This window comes from Populus alba, chromosome 15 (genome assembly GCF_005239225.2).
Source record: "Populus alba chromosome 15, ASM523922v2, whole genome shotgun sequence".
Taxonomy (NCBI): Eukaryota; Viridiplantae; Streptophyta; class Magnoliopsida; order Malpighiales; family Salicaceae; genus Populus; species Populus alba.
The window spans coordinates 5,667,202-5,686,763 of NC_133298.1; the positions used below are offsets into that span (position 1 = coordinate 5,667,202).

A 19,562-nucleotide genomic window follows, 5' to 3' on the forward strand; every position below is an offset into this window, starting at 1 on the left:
TTTTATGTTTTTAAAGTATTTTTGAATATTTTTTTTTATTTTTTTTTTCTTCAAGTTAATTTTTTTGTATTTTCAAATTATTTTAATGTGTTGAAGTTAAAAATAAATTTTAAAATATTAAAAAATTTTTAAAAAATAATTATTATCATATATATCATAATCCATGCAAAGTCTAGTACCTATTGCAAATCCTAATTTACTGGTTCTATGAGAAAGTGGTAAACTTCTGCATTTGAACAAGTTTTAAAATTATGTTTTTATTTAAAAAATTAAAATTAGTATTTTTTAATTAATTTTAATAATTTTATAAAAAATATAAATATAAAAAATATTTTTATATATTTTTAAAAAACTCAAGTAATAATAGAATAACCTCTATTTATGCCCCCCAGCAAGTGCATGATCAAAGAGAGTGAATTCCTGATCCATGTCCCACATGATGATATAATCGACGGTGAACAGAAAAGGAAAGTAGGGTCCACAAAATGTTAAGGGAAGCACATGATCCAAGACGTTGCCATATGGGTCCCTACCACTAGCTCTCGTCCACAGACCACCGACGCTGTAGGCCGGAATTTATTATATCAAATCTTCTGATCTCGACACGTGTACTACTTCCGTACAAAACGATCACATTTACGACGTGAAAACCGCGTTTTTCAGGGCCCTAACAATTTTATTATGTTACTCAGATTCAAAATTTTTTACCTTTTTTTTAAAAATTTAAATTATTTTAATATGCTAATATTAAAAATAAATTTTAAAAATTAAAAATATATTATTTTAATATATTTTTACTTAAAAAAATTTATAAAATAATTTTTATCAAATCCTTAAATAGGCTCTTAATCAATAAACTTATCTACGCTTCTCTTGTATTTTATAAGAATTTTTAATAAATAAATGTATTTATAAGATAATATTTTTACTTTTTTTTCTTTAATTTGAGATTTAAATAATAGTATAATAATATCTATTAATTAGGCTAAATATGTATAAAAATAATTATATTATTATTGTCACCATAGGTTAATTTGAAACTTTTATTGATTGTCACTATATTTGATTTCTTTTTCAAGCAAATTCATAGTGTTTTTTTTAGTAATATTAGCCTGGGACTTTTCATATGCCATAGTTTAGAAATATATATTTTTTTAATCTATATTTGAAGATAAATAATTTAACTAGTTCTGAGAATAATCTTGAATTTTTTCAAGAAATTACAATACACATCTTACAAATCTAATACACACACTACAAAATAAAATAAAATAAATTATATAAAAAAATAGATAACAACAAAAGAGAAAAAAAATGAGATAACAATACTCACCTTTAGCCTTGACTTTGATGTTGATATTTTTTTTCTTTCTCTAGTGGCTACAAGTTACCAAAAGATTAAATTAATTTTAAATTATTAGTCTTAGTATTTAAGGAGGCATGCTTCATTATTCCTTGTCTTTTTAGGTTTAAATCTTGAGATAAAGACTTCAAAAATCCATTAAATCCTTCTAAATATATCAGACTGATACAAGAGTAAATTATTTTTAAAAAAATTAGCATTGATAAACATATAAGTTGATTTAAAAATACCATTATTATAAAATACAACTCAATACTGTTAGAGCCCGTTTGTTTACGTGGTTGCTTCTGCGTTTGAAGCAACCACAACAAACAATTCGTTTGGTTAAATTAAAAACGCAAAAAAACTGTTGGTGGGCCCCGTGTAATTTTCGCGTTCTGCACGCAAATTTTGAGAAGCAACTCCTGACTGTTTCTCGAAATTTAATTTACGTGCACAGTGCAATTCACTTGCACTGTTCACTGACTTCTTCTTCTTTTTTTTTTTTTTTTTAAAGTGTGCTTATTTTTTGTATATATATAATTTTTTTTTTCAGTGTGTTTATTTTTTGTATATATATATTTTTTTTAAAAATTAGTTTATAGTGAATTAAATTTACTCATATTGTCATGTAAACAATATTTTTTTTTCTCGAAAAACTAGTGTAGAGTGAATTAAATTCACCTGCACTGTAATATCAAATCAATTTTATTCCTGATAATATTTTATCTAATTTTATATAAAATATTATTTATTTTATGAAGTAATAGCAATAGTTAAATCCATAACATTTAAATTAAAAACCATCAGTATTAATATATATTTTTAAAATTATTTTATAACCTCAATTTCAAAAGCACTCTTAACCAAATATATTAAATTATTTTATTCAACCTCAATTTCAACCACAGTTTTTAACCGAACACCTATTTTTTCAATCAATCTCAACTAAAAGTACTTTTTATAAAAACAATTTTTTTTTAAACCACAACCACAACAGCTACCGCAATACAAAACACATTCTTAGTTTCAAGGTAGATTTAATTTGTACTATTGGATATATAATTAACGTTAAAATTAATTTTTGAGAACCCAACAAAAGCCGAAAGGAAAATACTTAAGAAAATCTATTAAATTCCTCTAAATACATCAACTGAGAAGTGAATTATCAAGATTATTCAGAAAGAAATTTAATTTCCATAAACATATAAGTTGATTTAAAAATACCATTATTACTCAACACAACTCCATACTACTAGTTTCATGGTAGCATTTAATTGCAAACGAAAAGGCAAGAGTCCAAGAATCACGAGCGACAGCTAAAAATACTATGAAATGATGATAGAACTGCATGCAGAAGATAACAGCCCACTCTTCTTCAACTTTACTATATATACTAATATACCTCCTCTCTCTCTCGCTCGCACGGGCTTCAAAGAAAAGCGAATCTCACACGCTCTTTGAAGAGATTGTTTCGCCGGACAACACTACATTATACATTACAGGGGGTATTGTTCTGGGGTTCCTTCTCTCAAAAACAGAGAGATATTGAGTGAAATAAGAAAAAAATGGAAGCTTTTTACTATTTGGTTTTTGGGGCATTAAGTGCTGTAGTGTTTGGAGTTGAGTTAAGCAAGACAACAAAAGATCGAATCAATACATCTCCTGCTTTCAATTCTTTCAAGAATAACTACCTTGTAGTGTACTCTCTTATGATGGGTAAGTGTGTGCCTTTTCTTTTATTTTTCCATTAAAAATCCTAACCTTTTTAGATCTATAATGTATTTGCATGGATCTGATGTGATTTACGTGTGTTTGATTGTTTTTTGGAGGTGGGGTTATTAGCATTTTTGTGGGATTTGTTTTTTCTGGTCTTCAAAGATGGAAATTTTATGAGAAAAATGAGAAGTGTGAGGAATGCGGGACTCGGGTTGCTTTTTTTATAGGTTGGGGAAGTGGGATCTGGATTTAGATTGGTCATAAATAAGTGGGTCTGATATGGGTTCTTGTTTTTCATTTTGTTTGTTTTTTCTACTACTTAGTGGAGGGTTAGTATTTGGTGCTGTAAAAGTTTGAGCTTCCGTTGTGTTTTGTACTTTTAAACTGATAATGGAGATTGGATCTGATTTATTTTGTTGAATTTTAGTTGAGCAGCCTCTTAAGGCTAGCTAGATTTGGATATTCTATCTTGCCTTCAATATCAGACTAGAATTTGTTGATTAAGTTGTTTCAGCAATTCTGTTCCTGATAAATTACTGTTTATGTGACAGCTGGTGATTGGTTGCAAGGTCCATATGTTTACTTCCTTTATACTACATATGGCTTTGGGAAAGGGGAGATTGGGCAGCTTTTTATCGCTGGTTTTGGGTCCTCCATGCTGTTTGGGACGATTGTTGGATCTTTGGCTGATAAACAGTAAGTGGTTCCTCGAGAGTTGTTGTTTTATGATAATGTTTTTCCTTTACTAAGTGTGATCTGCTTGGCTTCATGTCAGGGGTCGAAGGAGGGCATGTGTGACTTATTGCATTACCTATATACTGAGCTGCATTACCAAGCATTCTCCTCAGTACAGAGTTTTAATGATAGGCCGTGTCTTGGGAGGTATCGCCACTTCTCTCCTATTTTCATCATTTGAGTCATGGCTGGTCGCAGAACACAATAAGGTAATGGATTGTTTTTCTGCTGTAGTGTTATTAGTTAATACTTTCTGGTTTCAGGTTTAGAAGAACAAATCATTGCATAACACTTGGTAGATCAGTCAACCTCCTTAACATTAGTGGTTCAAGATTTCTGATCTAAGTTTCTGCCATAACAATTTCTCCTCGCTGTTCTTTGCTAAAACCAATTCAATCTAATCATTAGCAGATGGGTAATCACCTTTAAATGTAACCTCATCTTAATTCTTCTTTTTTCTCACTTAATTGGTGCAGAGGGGCTTTGATCAACAATGGCTGTCACTGACATTTTCAAAGGCAATTTTTCTGGGAAATGGTCTTGTGGCTATCTTGTCAGGATTGTTTGGAAACTTTCTTGTAGATACATTTCAACTTGGCCCTGTGGCTCCTTTTGATGCTGCTGCATGTTTTCTTGCAATTGGAATGGCCGTTATTTTGTCATCATGGACAGAGAACTACGGAGATCCTTCAGAGAACAAGGACTTGATTGCCCAATTCAGGGGTGCTGCTGTGGCCATTGCTTCTGGTAGAGTCTGATAGTTGCTTTGCATGATGCATTCATTGTTCAGTGTGGTGTTTGGCAAGCTAATTTATTTTTTCAGCCTGTTTCTTCCTTGCTACTTTTTTTACCTTGCTTCCCCATATTTTTTCCTTATACTTTTCCCCTTTCCTCTGAATTATATTTAATGCTTTTCAGATGAGAAAATTGCTTTGCTGGGTGCAATTCAGTCTCTGTTTGAAGGTTCTATGTATACCTTTGTGTTCCTCTGGACACCTGCTTTGAGCCCAAACGATGAGGAAATTCCTCATGGATTTATTTTTGCGACATTCATGTTGGCATCAATGTTGGGAAGCTCTATTGCATCTCGGTTGATGGCCCGCTCATCACCCAGGGTAGAGAGCTACATGCAGATTGTTTTCATTGTCTCATCAGCATCTCTTCTGCTTCCTATTGTAACCAGTGTATGTATGGTTTCCAATCTATCATTTTGATCCTTTGTTTCCTCCTTCCATGTTCTCCTATTAATCTGCAGTTTCTCTGACATGGAACAGTTCTTAGTAGCACCTTCTAAAGTTAAGGGCGGCGGCATCTCATTATCAGGCTGTCTCCAGATGCTTGGCTTCTGCACCTTTGAGGCTTGTGTAGGGATATTCTGGCCTTCTATTATGAAGATGAGGTCCCAATACATTCCTGAGGAGGCCAGAAGCACCATTATGAACTTCTTCCGCATTCCACTCAATATCTTTGTGTGCGTTGTTTTGTACAATGTAAGTTGCTAGTTTTACTTGTATATCCTGACCCATTAGTAGTGGTAATTGTAGAATTGCTCATAAAACTGGAAAAACCTAGATTACTCGCCAGGTATTTATGCATTTGTGCTAGCATTGTATAAGTTTTGATCACACTCGATAGACTCAGTGCACTGGTTTAACCTTCAGTTAGTTAAGACTAACCTAATTGGTATCCATCTTCAGCATGACCAACCTGTAACTTGGAAGTAGTTTTCTGTTCCATGCTACCACCCTCCCCCTCCCCTCCAACTCACCCACCACATATGACTGCGAACATGGAGTGTCTCTCGTTTTGTGTTTGCTTACTAGTTCTTTGGTTTTTTATTTGAAGGTCAATGCATTCCCTATCACTGTTATGTTTGGTATGTGCTCGATTTTCCTCGTGGTGGCATCTATCTTGCAGAGGAGGCTCTTGGTGATTGCAGAAAAGCAAAGTAAATCTTTTCCCTCTACTTTGCAACTTCTGTTGAACTTAGATATAAAAGCAGTTCTCAGTTCATCTTTAGATTATATTGTGCATACTGCATAGTGGAAGAAACATGGTGCATATATTTACCAATACTTGCCTGTTGCATTTTTACAGAGACAGAAGTCTGGGAAATGAAGGAAAGGGATAATGAGGCAGAGCCACTGAACATTTGATCAAACAGACCGATTACTTTTGGAAACAACAACCACCCAATTCATTCTATATATCTGTTGTGCTTCCAGCTAGTTCGAAGTTTACATATGATTTAACCTTGAAATCAACAAGGAGAATATAGTGGTCTGTCTTCAAAGAAGAAGGAGATACAAACATGCCTCTTTGACTTCTACAATTATTCATTTTTGGCTGTCACTTATTTGACAGAGTAGTAGTAGTGTATTAATAGTAGTCTTTTTCGTTCCCCCACCTTTGCTTATTACTTCAAGTCTGCAAGGAATTTGTCATGTCTACAAAGTAATTCATGTAATAGTTTTCAAAACTTGGTCTATAAGTCTGTACTCTCAATTTAAATTATATATGGCTTCTCAATGTGCTTACCTATTTGATGATGTGTTTTCAAGCTTTTGCGCTGAAATGATTTTTTTGATGATTTTAATATGCAGATGTCGCAATGAACTAATGATCGATGATATCATCCTAATGCTTTTCTTCATGCTTCAAATGTAAGGTTTAAGATATGATTTCTTGATGCTTTACAAGGAAGCTACAGGTTATTGAAATTTACTGATGGGGCCTGAAAGTGACCCTGGTAATTATTAGGAGAGAACGGAAATCTTAGCTGATAAGTTTAGAAACTAGGCACGCTTATCTTACTTGCTCTTCCCTTGTGTGATCACAAGTGATTTGACCAATACTTGTGAGGAAAGAACATCTCTGTATTTATAAAACAGAAAAATCATCAAATGAAATAATCATTTCTTATATATATAGTTTTTCTCTTTTTTGGTTGGTGAGTGATATGTTGTGTTTCTTTCTTTGAATGAATAAAAGGATATGTATTTTTTCTTGAATTTTCATTGAATTATGCTAGTTTTTTTTTTTTTTTCAAATTTTTGATCTTATAGTAGGGTTATAATATTTTGAATTGGAGATTGTAGATTGCAAGATGCTTAATGATTTTTTTTAAAAAATATCTGATGTGAAGCAATTGAATGGTTACTATGAAGGACCAATTGAAGATCCTAGACAAAGGAGAGTGGTTGATATTTATGAATTTCTTTGAATCCGAGGAAAAAATGGGTTCTTATATCATGTGTGATGCTAATTCTAGAGAAATTCTTCCCCAAAATCACCTTTGGAGGCATGTTAATAATGGTTTGGTTCTGAATTGCATTGCATTTGGAGGTGTAATATGCAGCTGAGCATGCTGTTGAACAAATTTGGAAATGAATCAATGGCGGCTATAATATTTATTGACTTTCTAAATTTAGCTTGATTATACGGGTTCCAGTAGTTGAAAATAGGTGGTTCGGATGTGTTGGATATTCCGAACCTTCTGCTACAATGTTGCTAGTGAACTGGTTTTCTCTGCTGTTACTTTTTTTTTTTGTTGGATTTTCTGGAGTTTTAATCATGTTATTAACATGGCGATTTTTCATTGCAAAGTTTGCAAGAAATGTACTGTAAAAACCAATTGCAATTGTAGTAGCAGTCTGTTTGTCATCCAGTTGTTTTGTGCTAGAAGGCTGGCGTTCTATTCCTTGACAAAGAAAATGCCAGGAAATGTCATGCAAGATCAAACACCATCGCTAGTAATAATGTGCTGGAAGGTATGGAAATCCAGGCACAAATGTGTTTTAGAAGGCTCTCAGATTGATCCTAGGACTGTGAACTCAGCCTTTAGAACTTGTTCTGAGTTGCAAGGAGCAAGGCGTTTCTTGTGCAAAGGAAACATCATGCTATTCAGACAAGCAGTTCAACCGTTTGGACATCTCCTAGGGCAACACTTCAACTTTGAAAGTCAACATTGATGCAGCCTTCAAAGGAAATGAAATTGATGCTGGCATTTGGATTGTATGGATAAAACACAGAAGTACAGCCATGGATGGCATTTTCACAGCGACTAAGGTGCGGAAAGCTCTTGACAGGTTGAAAGCTTAATTTCCCTCTTTGAGGGGCAATGAGGATGGCAGTATCAAGAAGACATGACAATCTGATCAATGGAACTGATTCAGCCATTGTAACTCAAGCATTATCACAGCAACATGAAGATATTAATTGGGATATCTATCAAATCATTGATGATATTAAAATGCTTTTGAGCAGTCATCAAGATTGGCAGATTGAAAAGCTAGAAATACATGTAATGTTTAAGTTCATCTTCTTCGGCTAGATATGCAGTGCAATGAGTTTGGGTTTTTATACAAAGGGTCTTTCATGAAAAAGAGAGATTTTTTTTAATCCAATCTTTATACTTTAAGTTTGTTCATATGATTAGCTCCTTTGTTTCTGTCACGACTGGAATCAACGAAGCTAGGGATTAGCACAGAAGAAGAGGGAAATAATTCAAACACAGCATAAACGACAGCGTTGAGAAGAAGCGGCAAAGAATTTAAAGATTAGTTAAACGGTTGCATTTTGTGCAGCCCGGTTAATGTTGAATTAAACGTATAGAAGCCACGTGTAAAGGCTAAGAGGAATATAACAAACAGAACATGAGGGTTATTATAAATACCCTATAGGTTGTAACATAGAGAATTAATCAATAACAGAAACCAACATTCTTTCCTAAATTCTCTCGTGTCTCTGCAGTGTGCTTGGAGAAATCATGCAGAACGCATGTCACGTTCTACCTCTCTTCTTCTAACCTTTCTCCCCATTCCTTGAGCCTTTGATCATCCTCTAAAAATATACTTGCAGCAAAGTGGTATCAGAGCTTTCATATTTAGACCTCCACAACATGCCTCCAGAGACTAGGTCCCAAGATGTGAGAAGATGTGATGATTCCTTGGAAGCTGCTAACCAAAGAATCGATGGAATAGAAATTACACTAAATACACAGTCGGATGATCTTGGCCAACTCAAAGCTATGATAAGAGAAATAGCTAACCAGCAGATTGCAATAAAACATACCTTACAAACTCTCACTGGAGAGACCAGCTCCTCCCAGCGACCCCATGTTCTTCAACCGCCTACCACAACTCACAGTTCGGGAGGAATTAGAGAATGTTCGCAAGGATCCTTCAGGGTTCACAAGCCCAAGATGAACTTCCCTACCTTTGAAGGTGAAGATGTGCATAAGTGGTTGTATAAATGCAATCAATATTTTGACCTTGAAGAGATAGCAGAGCCAGATAAATTGAAGATATCATCATATTACCTGGATGGGTTGGCGCTGTACTGGCACCAGAACTTCATAAGAAACTTGGAGGGACAGGAAACAACTTGGTCAGATTATGTGGACGCCCTGTGCTGCCGGTTTGGAGGACAAAAAGACCCCTTGGAGGAGTTAACCGAGCACAAACAAGCTGGTGATCTAGAAGGCTATATTAAGGAGTTCGACACGCTGTGGAATCGAGCTCAGGTATCAGAAAAACAAGCCTTAGTTTTTTTTCTTAGGAGGGTTGGAAATGGAGATTAAGAATTTGGTGAAAATGTTTGAACCCAAATCTCTCAAACAAGCATATAACCTAGCTAGACTCCATGATAACACCCTCACCTACAGAAGAACCACCCCCCAATACTCTAAACTTCTAACTCAATCAAACTCTTACCAACCAAACCCAAGACATGCATATCCCACAGTCTCCAGCAAACCAACTTCCAGCCCCACCTTCACTACATTTAAATCCCCCCAGCCAGCTTTATTACCAACTCCTAACAGGCCACCATTCAACAACTCTATGGTTAACCCCAACCCCAGACCTTCTCGACCCATTAGAACCAGAGAGATGGATGAGAGACGGGCCAAGGGTTTATGCTTTTGGTGTGATGAGAAATTTGTACCTGGACATAGGTGCAAAAATCGAAAACTATATTCACTATGCATTATAGAAGATGAAGAGGAAAATTCAGAGGAGGAAGAAGCCCCCGAACCCAGGGAGGAGGAAAACCTTACTCCCCATCTGTCATTACATGCATTGCAGGGCACTACAAGATGTCATACCATCAAGATTTGGGGCAAGCTGGATAAATGCCCTATATTCATCTTGATTGACTCTGGAAGTACTCACAACTTCCTCAATGCCAACCTAGCCAACAAACAGAATTGCCTCTTAACTCCCATCAAACCAATGATGATAGAAGCAGCCAATGGTGGTATCATGGCTTGTTCTAAACTATGCAAGAACCTGCAATGGAAAATGCAAGGTGTCCAGTTCCAGGCTGATGTTTTTGTAATGGCTCTACAAAACTATGACATGGTCCTAGGCATACAATGGTTGAAATTATTGGGCAATGTATTATCCAATTATGAAGAGAAGTGGATGACTTTTTGGTGGCAGGGTAAAGAAGTGACTCTAAAAGAAGACAACCCGACACTCAACCAGTCCATTCAGCTGGAGGAGTTAAATGGACTACTCACAAACATACCCTCATTGGCAGGGGTGAACATTTGCAGTTTACAAGTGCTAGAGCTGAATGGCAAGGCCCTCAACTCCCAGGAAGGATACATTCCAGGTCAACAGGCAAAGGAGCTTCCATTGCAGACATTGATAGACATCTATCACCAAGTCTTCAGGGAACCAGTAGGCCTACCTCCTACTCGAGAACATGACCACAGGATACCACTGAAGGATGAAAACCTGACCGTCAATCTAAGACCATACAGATATTCAGGGTTACAGAAGGATACCCTGGAGAAACTAGTGGCTGAAATGCTTGAAGCTGGAATTGTTCAACCAAGCCATAGTCCTTTTGCTTCTCCTGTAGTGCTAGTCAAGAAAAAGGACCTAACATGGCGGTTTTGTGTGGATTTTCGAGCTCTCAACAGGTTGACTGTAAAAGATAAGTATCCTATCCCTATTATTGATGAATTGCTAGAAGAATTGGAGGGAACAACCATCTTCTCCAAGATTGACTTAAGGGCAGGATACCATCAAATTCGAATGACCCTAATGATGTGTTCAAAACAGCCTTTCGCACTCACAATGGCCATTTTGAATTTCTTGTCATGCCCTTTGGGCTCTCTAATGCCCCAGCAACCTTTCAAAGTCTAATGAACGACATCTTTAGGCAACATTTGAGGAAGTTCATTTTAGTTTTCTTTGATGATATATTGATTTACAGCAAGAATCAGGTTGACCATTTGCATCACCTTACTGTTGAGTTTAAATTATTATGTGCAAACCAATTGGTTGCTAAGAAGGAGAAATGTGTGTTTGGTAGCAGCTAGATGGAGTACTTAGGCCATGTAATCACCAAAGAAGGAGTGGCTACTGATCTTAGTAAGGTGGTCGCAATGATGAATTGGCCTATTCCCACTAACATTAAACAGTTGAGAGGGTTTTTGGGTTTGACAGGGTACTATAAGAAATTTGTGAAGGGATATGGGGAGCTATGCAGGCCTCTTACTCAGCTATTGAAGAAAGATTCCTTCAACTGGACATCCTCGACCACCTTGGCCTTCAATCAGTTGAAAGCAGCCATGTCCAAACCCCCGGTGCTAGCATTGCCAAACTTCGACAAGACTTTTGTTGTAGAAACAAATGCCTCAGGAGTGGGTATGGGAGCTGTTTTGATGCAGGAGGGACATCCCCTTGCGTTTATAAGCAAGGCACTTGGACCTCGACAGCAAAATCTTTCAGCATATGAACGCGAGTTGTTGGCAATTGTCTATGCTGTCACTAAATGGAAGCATTACTTAAGGGGCAGACACTTATTAATCAAAACAGATCACTCAAGTCTCAAATTCCTACTCAATCACAAGGCCACTCATGAGGCACAACAAGTTTGGTTAACTAAACTCTTAGGCTTTGATTATGAGATAGAATACAGGAAGGGCAAGGACAACTTGGCAGCAGATGCCCTCTCCAGGATTACAAGCAAAGAATTGAGTGCACTAACTCTATCCTCTATTTCCACCAACATCATGGAAGAGATCAGGCAGACTTGGGTAGCTGATCCAAACTTACAGAAGATCATTGATGAAGTGAACAAAGATACCAACTCCCATTCTGCCTATACATGGATCAATCAAACTCTCCTTCGCAAGGGAAAGGTCGTTGTGGGTAAAGACACTCGATTACAAACTAAGCTCACCAGCTTATATCATGATACTGCAGCAGGAGGGCATTCAGGAGCCACTGTCAATACTAAGAGGCTCGGGCAGGTGTTTTATTGGAGAAAGCTACAGAAATTCATCAGACAATATGTCCGAGAATGTTCCATTTGCCAGCAAAACAAGACTGAGAATGTGAAGCTCCCAGGACTTCTCCAACCTCTACCCATTCATATGGCCCCCTTCATCGACATTAGCATGGACTTCATTGAAGGCCTACCCAAATCAGATGGAAAAGAGGTCATCCTGGTAGTGGTGGACAGGTTTAGCAAATACACTCACCTCATGGCACTCTCCCACCCCTACACTGCCATGACAGTAGCTAAAGTCTTCATGGAGTAGGTTTACAAACTCCATGGAATGCCAGCCACCATCGTGAGCGACAGGGATAGCATTTTTCTCAGTCAATTTTGGAAGAAATTGTTCAAGCATCAGGGTGTCAACTTACACTATTCTACTGTCTATCATCCCCAATCAGATGGCCAGACCGAGGTGGTTAACAAGTGTATTGAAGGTTATTTACGGTGCATAACAGGGACTGCCCCAGCCTTATGGGGAAAATGGTTAAGTGCTTGTGAGTGGTGGTACAACACCAACTACCACACTTCAACAAAGAAGACCCCTTATGAGATACTCTATGGCATGGTGCCTCCAATTCACATTCCTTACACTCATAAAGATTCTCCAGTAGAGGCCGTGGACCATTACCTCACCCAAAGAGAAGATATGTTCAAAGAAATCAGAAATAATCTCCTCCAAGCTCAACACCGAATGACCCAACAAGCCAACAAGAAAAGAAGTGAACGAAGTTTTTCTATGGGGGATTCAGTCTATGTCAAGCTACAACCTTATCGGCAACACTCAGTTCACAAAAGAATCTACCACAAACTATCAGCTAAATACTATGGTCCCTACACAATTATTCAGAAAATTGGCTCAGTAGCATATAAATTGCAATTACCTGCCTCAGCAGCCATTCACCCCGTCTTCCACGTATCTCAGCTCAAGCAACACGTGGGCCATCATGCAGTCCACTCCGATCTTCCGAATTCTCAGCAGCCGCCCCTGCTACAGCCTCTGCAAATCGTCAAGCGCAGAATAAGAAAAAGGGGAAATATCACAATTACTCAATTGTTAGTTGTATGGAAAGACCTACCCTTGACTGAAGCCACCTGGGAAGATATTAATGATTTCTGCTTCCGATTTCCTGAGTTTCACCTTGAGGACAAGGTGGTAATCATGGAGGGGGCATTGTCACGATTGGAATCAACGAAGCTAGGGATTAGCACAGAAGAAGAGGGAAATAATTCAAACACAACATAAACGACAATGTTGAGAAGAAGCGGCAAAGAATTTAAATATTAGTTAAACAATTGCGTTTTGTGCAGCCCGGTTAATGTTGAATTAAACGTATAGAAGCCACGTGTAAAGGCTAAGAGGAATATAGCAAATAGAACATGAGGGTTATTATAAATACCCTATAAGTTGTAACAGAGGGAATTAATCAATAACAGAAATCAGTATTCTTTTCTAAATTCTCTCGTGTCTCTACAGTGTGCTTGGAGAAATCATACATAACACATGTCACGTTCTGCCTCTCTTCTTCTAACCTTTCTCCCCCTTCCTTGAGCCTTTGATCATCCTCTAAAAATATACTTGCAGCAGTTTCATTAAGTCTTTGGAATTTTTCCATGAAATGGTTGTAGGATACTTGGAGGAAAATGTGGGAATTGTTCCATGAAACAATATTTTTTAAAAATTTTAAATCTTTATCTAAAATAGCTTCTTTAAAATGACCTAGCAAGCTTGTGATATAGGCGGCAAAAGAATAGGAGTCAGATTAAAAGATTGTTTTGATGAGGGACTATTTACACAAACAACAAAAACTATAAGGACCTCCAAACCTCATTAACCTCTCATTTTCATTTTCTTCTTGCTCTTCTAGGGTCTCTACTCTCTAATAAAGAAGATAATGGAAACGATAAGAAGTTGGTCTTAACCAGAAAATCTCCATCGATTTTTTCACGAAAAAGAGAGAATGAGTGCAGAACAAGAACAGCCGATGATCAGCAACGAAGCCAAGAAGACAAGGGATCAGCCAAATTTGACAGAATGTCAGTCTTGTGGTCTCCGCACCCCCTCTCATAAAAGACTCGAAATTTTATACAGTGAGTGGCGAATCATCCTTCTTTGTACAAAATGTTTTAACCTTGTTGAGTCTTCCGAAATTTGCTCTTATTGTTTTAGAAAATTTTCTGTCAAGACTAAGTGTTTTCGTTGTTGCCAATGTAAGAGGGCTGTTCATAAATCTTGTTTTGCTAAACGTAAGAATGTTGCCCCTTGGTCGTATTCTTGTTATGGTGATAGTGGTGGGTTTTCTGTTTGTATTGACTGTTGGGTGCCAAAATCGGTTGCTATTAAAAGGGGGAAGGTTTGTGGTGTTAGCAAGAGAAACGATACTGGGGTTTTGGGTAGAAGTTTGGAGGATGTGGTGAAGGATGCTGCTTGCACGGTACAGGAGAAGGTCGAGTCTGCGGTTAGGGCTAGAGAGTTGGCTGTGAGGAAGGCTTTGGAGGCGAGGAAGGCGGCGGATGTGGCTAGGAAAGCATTAGATTTGGTGGCTAATAATGAGGGTGGCAAGGAGAATAATGATAATGTTGATGATATTGAATTGGCATTTCAATTGCATAGAGCAATGAATAGTTCACCTCGGATTTCAAGTAATTTGTGCTTGGTTAATTCAGGTTGTTTGGGTGTTCCTATGATAGGGGAGGGTAATGGTGAAATGCGGATTAGAAATTCAGAATTGAGGAATCTCGGTGCTTTTGGAAAGCTTGATGGCTTCATGAGTAAAAGTGTGGACATGGGGCGTCGGAAATCAAATGGAAATGATGATGGTATAATCAGACCAGATGCTAAGAAAGATAGGAATGTGGGCATGCAGCAGCAAGAACAGAGCTTTTTCAACAAGTTGATAAACTCAAGGGGGAATGATTGCAGTGTGAACTCTGATTCTCAATCTTATAGGGAAGGAAACGAGTCTATGGTTCCTGATGATAAAGGATGCAAGAGAAAGCATGATCGCTATCTGCTGAAGTATAGTAGGAAAAGAGTTTTGTTCAAGTATAGTAGGAGAAAGGTTATGCTCAAGTATTGTAGGAGAAAGTTAGATGAGAGGTTAATTCCAAATGGTAGGCCCAAGTTCCTTTATGAAGGCTTGCTCTCAAGACTTGGGCTTCCACTACAGAACAACTGCTAAGGTGTTCTAAAGAACCATTGTGGATATGTTAATGATGGCCATGGATGTTGCAGATTTACATATAGATTTCTGTTAGGTTCTCAACTTTTGAGGTTTCAAAGAGTTAAACAAGTTCACATTTTCCTTTCTGTATAAAATTCCGTGTACTCGTGATCTTTCTTATTTAATGAGCATGCTTTGATATAAAATTCACTGATATTTAACCTGAATGACTGATGGTTTGAGAATATCTGGAACACTTCTATGTTAAGCGAATGAATGCGAAAGTAGCAATTTTATATGATATGCAGTAAAGGATCTGTTCCGGGAGTTTTTACCTGCTCTATGCGGCTGTTAATTTATGGGCCAGGATGTTCTTTGCTTTGCTTCATTTTCAAAAATGCGAATACAGATGGTTGACTTTGCTTGATAGAGTTTTATTACATATTTGTTTTTGTTTATCCACTATTTGGAAGTTTCAGTATGTCGTCCTTGGATTCTAACAAGGAAAGCTGCCCTATGCCATTTGATTGATTAAAGCTCCGTGCCACAACATTCTGTTTGGCATTTTATTTTATATGCTAGTTGCAGCTCTTGGTCTTCCTTTTGTTTTGTTTTAATTGTTCTCGTGACTCTATTAGTATGAACATTGCATGTCTAAGGAGAAAGATGAAGGAAAAAGGTGCTTTATTTGAATTCAGTCCTGGAAGTATGTTGTCTATGGGATGCTGATTAAACAATGCACCAATATAGAATCAAAGTGCTGATAAGTAAGCTCTTCATGTAAAGGTCTGAGATTTTGCTCCTGCCACTCCATTGTAGACTGCAGATACGTTCCTGATCTTGTGCCTTGTATCTAACTGTTTATTGATGCTGCTTGTTTAATGGGGCTGGCCCCAGCAGTGCCAAGCCTCTTCCACGCCCCGGGGGGGGGGGGGGTGTCCCCGTGTCAGCCCCTGTTTTCATGAGTCTATTCTCTAGATGAATTTTCCTGCCTGACCAGCCCAGCATTCAGTCCATGTTCATCAAAAAATCTGTGCTGCCGAAATAAGCATTGAGTGGGAATGTTTGCATTGAATTAATTCCGCTGATTCTAATTTGTTTGTGCAAAGTACGATGCAGCTGCTCCTGCAATTGTTCATCTGGGCTGTTTCTGCATTGCTGCAGCTGATTAATAATAAGTTGAGTTAGTCCATAGAAGTTGATTATGGCATTAATTTTGTTATAGGCAGTCTATGAAGTCCTCAACCCATGTGTATTATTGCTCTGGTTTTTCACGCACTTTTGACTGGCTTTGTAATTCTTCGCCTTGCTCTAGTTTTTCGTCTTTTGGCTAGAATTTGTCACTGTTTGGGAGTGCAGTTTAAATAACTGATATTATTTTTTCAAACACTGCCGACAAAACCGACAAACAAGTGAATGCTCGATCACTACATCACCTGTTTAGATAAGGAAAAATCAAGACGATATGGATACGAGCACCAGCGTCGTCGGGACGAATATTAGCTGAGAGATTGGACAATCCAAGTGTCGGCTCCATTTTCCATTAAAGAAAGTCAAAGAACATGTCCACAAGAGTTCCATGCAGTTTACACTTTACACACAGGCTTTGGTCGCCGTAAGGCTTCCACGTTGCAGCCACGCAAGCCAAACCCCATACTTACGGAATTTTATATATAGTTTTGGAAAGAAAGACCAACATCATGCAAACGTCCACAATGGTCTGGAAAAAAAAAAAAAAAAACCCCTTCATAACCACGTATAATCAAGGACATGCCTGCATGATTCCTTGTCTATATTTACAGTAAATAGATCAATCTTTTATCTTATAATTCATATTGGCTCTTTGGTTAATCTACAAACAATAATTTTTCTTTATAGAGTCCTGGGCCTGGATCTATATAAGATCTTGAAGGCATTTTACAGAGAACAAATTAAATTTTTAAAAATCTCAGCTTTTAGTTTGGTATAGAGCTTTCCTTCCTTTTTTTTAGTTGGCCATGTCTTTTTACCGTTGATTTGGGACATTTCGTATCCTTATGTAAGTATAAAGAGTTAAGCAATATGAATCTTCTCTAACCCTAGAAGAACATTATTTCTCTTCACCCATTTTGTCTTGTTTTTTTTGTTGGTACTTTATTGAATTTGATAATTTAATAAATTCTATAATAAGCTTTATATATGGTTGATGGTCCATTTTTATTTTTTTTAATATTTTTATATTCATTCAATGTGAGATATTTTTTGTAATAATGTTGTACCATTATCTTATTTATTTTATGTTGTACATGTCAGAAGATGTGCTATTTGAATCTTGAAATTTCCGCAATAGCACAGAAGCCTCGATTCCATACCCTTTCCTGCATCCTCTTGTCACTGGCTTTTGCGGGTTCTTTTTGGCTCTTCTGTTTTTATCTGTGTGTTTGTATACTAGTTTCTTTTAAGCTCCTCCGTTTGTGTACATGTATGATTATAAACTTTCATTAAAGAATTATTTTAATTTAAAAATTTAAGTTTTTAGATAAAATAATTTCTTTATATGGTATTAGAGTTTTGTTAATCAAATAGTTACAAGTTCAAATCTTACCACTTCCATTCTAATTAATAAAAATATTTAAACACAAGATAATACAAGTTTATATAAATTTTAAGTTTAAAAATTTTTTTACTTGAAAGGATATGTTAAATGATATATTAAAATTATTTTTGAGACCTCAATACCTAACAGTGAGGATCATGAGCTTTTTCTTCTTGCTGTATATACGGTCCAAATCTGAAAACCCTTTTTGTTTCAAGGAACATCATTGAGTACGTTTATTATAAAACTTTGTTGATTCAATTGAATTTATAAAACATGGTTTCTAGGTATAAAAAAATATATACCATCAATGACATTTCATCCTCATGGATTTAAAAAATGGAATCATGATATAGAAACAATGAAAACTGACATATGACATGCTTCAATTATCAATTTCTCCTAGTATAGGATAGATATTATATAAATAATAAGGTTGAACATTACTATATCCATATGGAATTATTTTTTTTTCTTAATAATTGTCGATTATATTATGAACAGCTAGCCATCTACGTACTAGATGGCAAGGAAATATGGAGAAATGTTATCTGTTGTGTATAGAGAAAAGCGTTTCGGTCGCTACTCAATTAAAATTTAGATTTCAGAAGGGTATATATTTATCTTAAATGTACTCGGGGGTGTGAATAGAAAAAAAAAATGAAAGGGACCAAAATTTTAGTTGTAATTTAGAGAGTATTTGTGCCCATTTTTTTTCTCCCTTTCTAAATTAATTTATCAGTTACAAAAATGATCGAAAAAATATTCAATACGTATATCTAATTAACTCATCTTCTTTTCACAAGCAAAAAATTCATCTGTACAGGTGAAGGTGATGTATATATTTTTATTTTTCCAACTAGTAAATTATTTCATGCAAGTTTTCTCTTGCAACTCACAAGAAGCACTGATTTGGTGAAGGTGATGTATATATTTTTATTTTTCCAAAATTCCAGACCCCTGCATATGGAGTTATATTGAGACACAGATCTGAAGATGATCTCCAGTCTCCACCCATCTGTACAGGTGCAACCTTGTAAGCATATATCAAGGCAATCTGGGCCATCTTTAAAATTGGCTTCTTTGCTCAAAAACATGAGCATCAGCGTTATCAAGAGAGCTAAGAATTGTCGATGACTCGATTTTCTTGATATCTGCTACTAGGGCTCCAGCAATGTTGATGCTTTGGGAGCGTTGTTGAGATGTGCGTCACAAAGCATTTCCATGTGCAAGGTAATAAATTTTTATATCACACCAAGAAAACAAAAGCTACTGTACTTCAAAACACTCACGAATTCGTGGAGGAGGCCTCATAAATCACTACTACTCCATTTAGAAAGAAAAGAGAGCAGGAATTCATGAATTGAAGCTAACCTAAACTTGTAAGCAAGCTAGCTAGCTAGGGTACAGGTATATAGGGTAGGCAGCAGCACACGTGCGTGGGGCTGTGACAAAGAGAGTAGGAGGAGGGGAGTTTGCTTGTGTAGTGTAGATCATCATGACCTGTTACGGCAAGGGATCGATATGGGAGATGGTCTCGTCTCCCTGCAAGTTCAAAAAACAAAGGAATATGCATTACTGATCATAAGCGAGCAGGGAGTGATTGCATAACATTCACCGAAAGTAAAGGAAAGGTTTCATATCTGAACATTGCGAATACACATGGAGCCATGGCTTGAAGCTAGCATGGATATACACTCACGTTACAGGAAATATATCTCTGTAGTGGGCA

At 36.7% G+C, this 19,562-nt stretch overlaps 1 protein-coding gene across 1 annotated transcript; it reads left to right on the plus strand.

Moving 5' to 3' along the window:
- The first annotated feature begins 2,752 nt into the window (after positions 1-2,752).
- On the plus strand, positions 2,753-6,337 carry LOC118057095 (uncharacterized). Its single transcript, XM_035069553.2, has 8 exons — positions 2,753-3,061; positions 3,613-3,757; positions 3,837-4,005; positions 4,273-4,543; positions 4,715-4,980; positions 5,071-5,286; positions 5,642-5,744; positions 5,894-6,337. Exons 1-8 carry the CDS (start codon positions 2,911-2,913, stop codon positions 5,950-5,952), a joined length of 1,380 nt encoding a protein of 459 aa, XP_034925444.1. The 5' UTR covers positions 2,753-2,910; the 3' UTR covers positions 5,953-6,337.
- The last annotated feature ends 13,225 nt before the right edge of the window (positions 6,338-19,562 follow it).